This window comes from Mya arenaria, chromosome 9 (genome assembly GCF_026914265.1).
Source record: "Mya arenaria isolate MELC-2E11 chromosome 9, ASM2691426v1".
NCBI classification, from domain to species: Eukaryota; Metazoa; Mollusca; class Bivalvia; order Myida; family Myidae; genus Mya; species Mya arenaria.
In genome coordinates, this window is record NC_069130.1 from 3,503,254 (window position 1) to 3,512,745 (window position 9,492).

Below are 9,492 nucleotides of genomic sequence, written 5' to 3' on the forward strand. Positions count from 1 at the left end.
AAAGATATCAAAACGGTCAAAATCTGTGAGAGTGGAGCTTTAAATTGACCAACATTTTCTGATTGCAACTCGTTGGTCACATGTCGGAGGTTTTTGTTTGCAGCAAGATTATATACTATCCGAAGCCCCATAACAGTCAACTTGTATCATTTCAGCGTACAAGAGCGAGTGGGCGTTAACCTGGGTTTTGTTGGCTGTGTCCATTCCCTGACGGCCGGCCAGACTGACATGGCCCGCATGTATAACCTGCACTACCCACACCCCGCCTCCCATATACTTGGCGGGCTAGACGTTGGTAAGGGGTGACATAGTATTGATTTTATACACAGATGGCTATTCGGCTATTCCGCTGTGAACTAAGGTCATAAACTGGATTAGGAACTCTGTAACCATCACACCTGTGTTAAATGGCACGGCTTGTATGGTCCTCAACAGCCCATAGTATTATGTTAAGAACTTTGTTAAGGTAATAAAACATGATTAACGACTCCACTGTTCACTTTTAAAGCCGATTGTTTTATCATAAATTCAAATAAAACAAGTACAGCTTAAACAGTTGTCTCAAATCTTGGTAGACATACTGCAGATTTCCAGCTTTTTCATGAAACTTTCAGAGCAATACAGATTTGAAAGTTAATAACAATAACGTAAACATCATTGTTAACTTAAAGCTGCACTCTCACAGATTGAACGTTTTTACATTTTTTTTTATATTTTGTCTTGGAACGAGCCAATTTTTGTGGGAATCCATGGAAACCAGCTATATAAGACTGCTGACAAAAAAATAGATCGCAAATTTTTATATTCAAGCTAAGAAAATGATGTTTTATGCAATTTTCTTAAACCGTTAGTAACGGTTTAAGCCATAAAACATTTATTTCGAACGGAAATATAAAATCTACGAGCTGATTTTTAGTCAGCATTCATATATCATTGGTTTACAGATATTTACGCAAAAATTTCTCTTTCCAAGACAAAAAATAAAAAAAAGTTGTAAAAATGGTATATCTGTGAGAGTGCAGCTTTAATTAAGTTAACAAAAGTTTTGAACAATCTGCTCGACGTGTCAACATGTGTTTGGCAACGCGTGTACGTGTCCTGTAATACGGTGGCTAAAAGTATGGACTAGTCAACGCCTGATTTTCTAAATAAAAACATCATAGGGAGCACGTATCAAAACAACTGTATCAAAATACATTTCGAAACAAAACACTATTACCATTCCGTAAAGCGTTCCGTGAGGAAAGCGGTTCCGGAGAAAAGGGATTCCATATGAACAATTGGCTTTCTGCTTAATCCTCTGATTGTATGTGTAATATTGTATTTTATGTCATATAAAGATTTTCAACAAAATAGTTCCACAATGATCGGAAATAACGACGTCATTGCAGTTCCGTGCGACCAGAACTCGTGCCAGGAGCTTCCGTGCGAGAATGGTGGCACGTGCATCATGGTGGCTACAGACCTGTACAAGTGTATCTGCCAAAAGGAGTTCACGGGTACGAAAATACACTGTCGGGTTTATTACTTACTTAAGTTTAATTGTCAAATCAAATGTGGCCATGCTGTTTTTTTTCTTTCAAATTAGTCATTATTAAATGTGTTTTGACTTAAGTCAAGTAAACACATATATATTAGATGTCGACAGTCTAACCCTGTTGGCTCGAACTCCCAGGGACCGTCGAAAATTTCTCGAGCCTCAGAAAATTCGAGCCAAGCGGAAATATTTACCTTTAGTTTAAAGAAATCGTTATTTTATATCTAGCTCGAGCCAACGAGGAATTCAAGACAAGCAAATTCGAGCCAATGGAGTTCATCTATATTACACTTATTTATTAGATATACGGTTAAACCGTTGCCTCGATTTCCTAGGGACCGGCGAAATTTTTTCGAACCTTGGAAAAGTCGATCTATGTTGGACTTTATACCGTCAGTTTAAAGAAATCGGTCCTTAACATCTAGTACGAGCCAACGAGGAATTCGAGGCAACGGGGTTCGACTGTATGTGGAACTGCATGAGAAAGATTTTATGTTTTGCTCCAGCACAGTTGTGTATACTCTATATATACGTATAACGGCAGGTTCTAACTGCGAGGCGTCTCTGACGGCGTGTGCCAATAGTCAGTGCCACTCGAGTGCAACGTGCATTGTGGGTGGGACAGGAGAGGCCACCTGCCACTGTCCAGAGACACGGGAGGGGCAGTTCTGTGAATACGGTAAGTGTTAGGGGTAGAGTGGGTAACGGGGGGGGGGGGGAGGGGTAGAAAGAGAGTCACATGCATGATGAATAAGACCGAGAAGGCGCTCTGTCATGTGAAGTAACAAGGGTGCGACACGTCTGTGAATGTGGTGAATCAGAAAAGGGCTGACAGATCTGTCGATTAGACAATGAAACCGGACGTCCATTGTCAAGCGGTTTGTATGGATATGTAATTTATGTACGGATACGTAAATTTAAATAGTATACGTCATCAAAGTTGATAACTTCAAAAACTGCGTCAATGAACGTATTGCAAGTTTTGGAACGAAGACAAATGATTATTGTTTTTTGTCGATTTTTCTTTTTAGAGAAGGTTCCGGAGATTGAGGTGCCGGAGTTTCACGGCGACTCATACCTCGTACTTCCGGTATCAGACAACATCTCGGAGCAGACCAATATTGAGATATGGCTCCTCACCAGAGACGATAATGGTATGCACGAGTCTCAATATAACTCTCCTTATGAGAACTTTGAAGAATGCCCCTAAAACAGATGCATAGGGATACTACCACCAGCGTTAGGATGATAATATAGCCCGTACTTATGATTCAATAACGATAAAGTGGAGGGGACAAAGCCCGTCAATTGAGTTCAGTTTGTAAAACGCATGGGAATATTCTGAACGTTGAGATGGTAAATCTGGAAAAACTTATAAACGCGCTGACAGTTGTTTTAAAGTGACACTCTTATTCAAACTCGATACATACACATGTATAACAAACACCATTTTTGAGTGATAAACCTTTTACTACTTACTAAATAATGATTTTATGGAAAATATTAATTAATGATAACACGATTGTAACCATGTATTTACTCGCAGAAAGCGCAAAAATATTAAATTATTGGTGAATGCTAAAAGATATACCGTGATCGACTATAGTCTCGTAATGTAGAAATTCTGTTTTTATACAAACTTCTTTCAAATTAGACTCGGTATCCTTCATAAGAACTATTATTTTTGACATTTATTCATCCTTTTTGGAATATTAAAACAATATTATTGATTGTGGTAAATCTTATTTGGGAGTAAGAGTGCATCTTTAAATTGATGACAAAAATACAGTATGACGATGTATCGGAGTAATTCGATTCACATTTATAATAGACTAGTACTAGTATACGCGTTGGTAATGCTTATATAAGTAATTTAATCTTGATGTTAAGGTCATGACAGCAGTAGTTACTGTCTTAGCCTGAGATTCTATTATAGTAACGACATTCACTTAAACACATACGTCTTTATATCAGTGCACATATATCAGTTTATGTACTCATTTTCAGGTATGCTTGTGTATGCGAGCCAGTACCTCGGAGGGGGTGGGGACTTTATCGCCCTCAATATCGTGGATCTCACCGTGGAACTCAGATATGACCTTGGAGACGGACCCGTCACTCTAAAGTACGCACTTGTGTGGTTTATTAGGCCTTGTCAACCTTTAACATGACTGTTCTAGTTTGTCTGATTTTCGGGGTATTGTTTAAGTCTGTGGGGTAGGATTATTCCTAAAGTAGATCCTCCTTTAACAAGTCGTGCAAACATTGCTTGCTTAAACTTATACCAAATATACATTAATCTAGAACACGAGTTTAACATTCAAATGTATTATTACACGTATTATACTATGGCTTCAACACGTGTGAGAAATAACAAGCGAGTGTTTGATCTTCCTTTCAGAACTCTTGTTTTCTAAAAATCGTACCAATGACTTCCAACGGAAAATGTATGCTTTCGTTTAGTGGTATGATTTAAGGATACTTGTTATGCATTAACTGACCACTATTTTTCGGTGAACGTTTGCTCCTACAGAAGCGCAGGCAAGCTGGTGGCGGGCCGATGGCATCGGGTCACAGTAAAGAGGTTCCGGAAATCGGCGGAACTCGCCATAGATGACGGACCGTCCGTCCGCGGGGAGTCACAGGTAATTAGGGTGTTGCTTGTTAAATTCCAGTATAATTGTTCGGATAGTATTTATATATGGTGCGGTTAAGGTCATATTGTTTACATCGATCAAACGCCAAGATTATTTGGGAAATGATTATAATATTTCGGTAATGAGACAACTTTTTGGTACAATGTAAATACTATAGACCCAATATGGAACGATATGGGATCACTGCTTGACTAGGCCTAGACCAATGATGTTGCATCATTCATGTTGGAGACGTGATGTACATCCGTTCAGTTTTAGTTGAATTAATATTCAAACATATGGCCATCAAATTATATTGTATATCATTTTTATTAACAACTTCGTGTTGATTATAAGTGGCTTGTGAAGTATATCAACTCGAACCGAAATCGGTTTAATTATTATATTTCTCGATATGATCCTGTGTTTAGGGCACATTAACGGGTCTCCAGCTACCAGGCAGCATTCTCGTCGGCGGCTTCAAGGACACGTTCGACGTGAACCCCGCCACCGGGATCTCTAAGAAATTCCAGGGAGTCATACAGAGGGTATGGACCTTTATATTGTTTTCACCCATCCTTTCTCTCCCTTTTGAACAACTGAATTCGTCTTATCCATTTAAAAAAGTCACGTCCTTATAGCATGCAATATAGTTTTCTTTACTGTTAAATTAACTGAATTTGTTCATAAAATTTGTTTACCGACCGATAGTTTCCAACAAATATATTGGATTATTTTACTTTATACAGCTATAGCTGCAAGCTTTAACCAGAAACCACCTTCAGACTAAGATAAGCGCTTTCTCAAATTGTGTCCAAATCATTCCAGATATACTTGAACAATCGGCTACTGGACGACGTGGTGTCCTCCTCACTGGAACAGTACCACGTGACCCAATACACTGGCGCCCCCTGTAACCTCAACCCCTGTATGAACGGTGGGGTGTGCATTCCCAAACTAGACACCGCGGAATGTAGGTGTCCGCAGCGCTACATCGGCCAGTTATGTGAAAAAGGTGTGTATTGTTGTTTTACGGTACTGCAGCACAAATGAGATAATGGTAAGAGTGTGCCCCTCCCCCCGCTAAAGCCTCAACATCAACGGCGGGGTGTGCAATAACAACCAGTTATGTGAGAAGAGTGAGTCCTTACGTGTATACGTGTTATGATAAGGCCGACTTTAGTCCTCGCGACACGGCGGAGTATTGGCTAGTTTTGTGAGAAAGGTTAATGTTTCAATGTATTGAAGTATAAATGTAATAGTAATGTAGTGAGTATTCGGAGTTTGCGTAGCCAAAATTACCCAGCCGAGCGCATTTGTCCGCAGTTATATACAAGACACCTGTGAGAGATGGTTCACCATGCTCGCCGGAGGGGTCTTACCCGAATGCAAAGGAACAAAACCTCGACATTCCCGGTAGTCAAAGCCTATATTATTATGAAAATAGACACAGCCTTTGTTGAATATTGATCCACGTGTCTCCACACAGCGGTTCCTTCCCTTGCCATATCACGTGATGGTCATAACAATCACGTGACGTCATTAAAAAAGTGAAAATAGTATATATATATTGGTTTTGTTTTCAGTTGCTGAGAACCTGGAGACGAATCTTCCGGTGCGCTTCGATGGGTCTACCGATCTGCAATATCTCAATGAAATAACATCCGGGTAAGGATTATGTTTAGTGTTTAATGCTTCAAACACCATTCCCAAGACAAAGAAACGGCATAAGTTAGTACCAGATTTCATGTTGTTATTTATGATGAACCAAAGCGTTTTTTACTCTTTTTTAATATCTTCACACAAACCAATAAAATAAATAAGCCGCTTAAATCTTCTTAATTCCACGCATCTTCTATCATCCTTTCAGCCAAGAAGCTCAAAAGACGAACAAGTTCCAGTTTAAGTTCCGCACTCACCAGACAAGCGGAATGTTGCTGTTTCAAGGTACGTTATAACTAAATGCCAAGTGCCCGGATGTGATCCAGGATGCATACGTTATATTTAAAGGGACTCGCTCATGATTTGCCGCCGAAATTATTTTTTACTCTTTGTACCGGAATGGCAAACATACCATTAAAGTATAAATCAATTTTGTAGCAGTGGTTTTGCTAACTTCCGGCCTGATGCAAACATATAAGATGGAAATTTAAACTTCAAAGTGAGTGAACTTTATAGGAGAAACGTGGCAATCTTTTGGTTGGATGGTTGTGATATAAGTGAAACGCTAGAAGTTACATTATTCTCAGTCTGAAGTTTGTCTTTTTTATATTGAATGTGTAAAGAAATTATTAAGTAGTCTGTTACCTTCAAGGCCAGGGAACGACATTGACCTCGGACTTTCTGGTAGTGGCGGTGAGCGCCGGTTACGTGGAACTGAGCTACAATCTCGGAAAGCAGGGGCCGGACAACCCGGCACGGGTGCGCTCCGGGGTTTATGTCAGCGACGGGGAATGGCACACTGTTTATGTCAACAGGTCGGTCATATCATTTTCCATGTTTTAAATGTCATTTTAACTGTTTCATCTTGTGGTCATATCATATAATTGTAAATTTTCATTCAATTTAGTTGTGTTCTCGACGTTAAAAACAAAGAACTGTCAAACGGAATTGTACTTTAATAAAACATCAAATGAAAGGGATATTCTAATGCTTGCTTCAAAAGAACATTATACAAATCTGAACTGTTCTGGTTTGTCTTATCAAGGGACCACAGGGAGGGAGAGCTGCAGGTTGACAAGGAAACCATAGTAACGGTGACGTCGGACGCTGGAGCCACGCAGCTCGACACGGATGGCATGTTATGGCTAGGTACAATAACAATTGGATATTAATATGTATCGTTATCTCTATACATAACTGTCCTACAAATCTACATATAACAGTCATACATATCTACATATAACAGTCCTACATATCTACATATAACAGTCATACATATATACATATAACAGTCCTACATATCTACATATAACAGTCCTACATATCTACATATAACAGTCATACATATCTACATATAACAGTCCTACAAATCTACATATAACAGTCCTACATATCTACATATAACAGTCCTACATATCTACATATAACAGTCCTACATATCTACATATAACTGTCCTACAAATCTACATATAACAGTCCTACATATCTACATATAACAGTCCTACATATCTACATATAACAGTCCTACATATCTACATATAACAGTCATACATATCTACATATAACAGTCCTATTTATCGACGTATAACATATACATATCTACATACAACAGGCGTATACATCTGCATATAGCAATAATACATATCTACATATAACAGGCCCTTACATCTACATAGAGAAGTCATTTACATCTACACATAACAGTCCTATATATATTCGTTTGCAGGTGGGCGAGGTGACCTACCGGTTGGGATGCCCGTTGACTATACGCGTGGTTTCCAAGGATGCCTGGGTTACCTGTTCATCCAAGACAAGGAGCTTCACCTGTACCGCCACCGGAACTCCGTCACTAGCACCATGGACTTCTGCCACTGACGTCATACTTCTGCCACTGTCGTCACCGGGTAGCAACAGCTTGACGACACGTGATTATGGACCAGTGTGCTTTAAAACTTTAAAAGAGCCATCAATCCTTGTATACAAAACTAGTTATGCGTATAATTATGAGGTTGTGACTCCGCTTATAAAATCACGTGATACAGACTAGAAACATGTATCAACGATTGTATGAATGCCAGTAATAAGGCGACTAGGATGTTTGACCAGGCGCCTAGTGAAGTTGACACGTGTGTAGCAGAGCGCGTAACATAACTAATCTGTATATTAACAATTATATCAACGTTATGGTGTGAATGTGTTTTATTATACGTTAATTTAGCATCTATTTTAAAGAAACGAGTGTGTCAGAGTGGCGCTTATAAACGTGCCTGTGATTCATAAGCTATACTCACAGCGCGGGGACTGGCGTCCTATGAGTTAAAGCGTGTCATTTTCCCAGTGATTATTGTTATATTGAACTTTAAAACTTATCATAACTAACCTGTTATATTAATCTATGTTGCCTGTTAAGGAATCCATGAAGTCCTGATTATGAAGCAACTGTTTAAATGCCCAACAAAAACTTGCTATTCAGCAGACGTTGAGTTAACGTAAACATTTGATAACGATGTAATGTTGTAGAATTCTTTGTACATATCTTTATATATACATGTCTTGAGACATTCTTTCGCAATGTACATTCTGTGTAAGGTTGTGAGTACAAATCATTGTACATTTTCATTAACGCTACTTTCAATGTTTGGTACGAAACCAGCGTAGTTATGTCTTTATCTTCATGTTATAACAGTAGATTTGCACAAGCACTCGATGTGAAAACTTACATGTGCTTGCATCGGGAATAACGGTATATTATTACAAATAGTTGCAGATTACCCAATTGATTGTGTAAAGTATTAACTGTTCAAATCACCTTATTATTAAAAACGCATTAAACCAATACGTCACCAAGAATCTGCAGGCCACCCACTGGTGTACACACTTAAATGACGACGTATACGAAAAACAGAGTTCTTAAAGATAAAACTGAACAACAGGATGAAACAGGAAAAAAAATGAATCTCCTGACCCTGTTGTCAATGAAAAGAATCCGTATTTACATTTGTCTGTATTTACATTGACTTTTGTCTGGTTTATCAAAACTGAATTGACAAAGCATTTTGTTTTAAATAAATTGGAAAATTGCATTATTTCTATGTTGAATTTGAAAAAAAAAATAACCATGTTTGTTCACCAAAATTAAGAAATTATGCAAGATAAGTCTGAATAATAAATGCATATGCACACATTTGATGAAAAGCAGACGATATTTTGAAATATCGTCTCAAAAATGCTTCATTTGGTTGAAAGTTTTCACTATGAATATAGCCCGAGAACTTGTTATGTCTATGTATGTTTATTTCCTTTGACATTTAAGGGGTGCTCGTGATTCATCTATGGTGGCACAACAATATCTACATATAAACTATATGTGTTACATTTCATTAATTGTATATTTTATTTGTTATTAATCCTTTATAAAATGTTTTGAAATTAAATACATATACAAAAAGCTATTTTTATACGATTAATAATGAGAAAAACAGCGGAAAAGTCATGAAAACTTGATATCTTTGTCAATGATATTGTCAATGATATTCATGTTTAATACAAAAACTAAAAACAAGTACATCATGAATAATCGACCTGCTCCGGAAATTTTAACAAATGTGTACACTCCTTGGACCCGTAACAATAGATATATTAATCTTCGTCCTCAAA

The 9,492-nt window shown here is 38.0% G+C and overlaps 1 protein-coding gene across 2 annotated transcripts in view; it reads left to right on the forward strand.

The window, feature by feature from the left end:
- The window catches only part of LOC128246843 (agrin-like), a 161,806-nt gene extending 152,533 nt beyond the window's left edge, over positions 1-9,273 (forward strand). For both annotated transcript variants that reach the window (XM_052965328.1, XM_052965329.1), the window contains 13 exons: positions 156-295; positions 1,392-1,499; positions 2,082-2,216; positions 2,569-2,691; positions 3,545-3,662; positions 4,071-4,182; positions 4,605-4,721; positions 5,002-5,188; positions 5,760-5,841; positions 6,044-6,120; positions 6,488-6,650; positions 6,881-6,984; positions 7,562-9,273. In XM_052965328.1, coding sequence (XP_052821288.1) covers positions 156-295; positions 1,392-1,499; positions 2,082-2,216; positions 2,569-2,691; positions 3,545-3,662; positions 4,071-4,182; positions 4,605-4,721; positions 5,002-5,188; positions 5,760-5,841; positions 6,044-6,120; positions 6,488-6,650; positions 6,881-6,984; positions 7,562-7,710 — 1,615 coding nt within the window. In that variant the 3' untranslated portion in view covers positions 7,711-9,273. The remainder of the gene's footprint in view (positions 1-155; positions 296-1,391; positions 1,500-2,081; positions 2,217-2,568; positions 2,692-3,544; positions 3,663-4,070; positions 4,183-4,604; positions 4,722-5,001; positions 5,189-5,759; positions 5,842-6,043; positions 6,121-6,487; positions 6,651-6,880; positions 6,985-7,561) is intronic.
- The last annotated feature ends 219 nt before the right edge of the window (positions 9,274-9,492 follow it).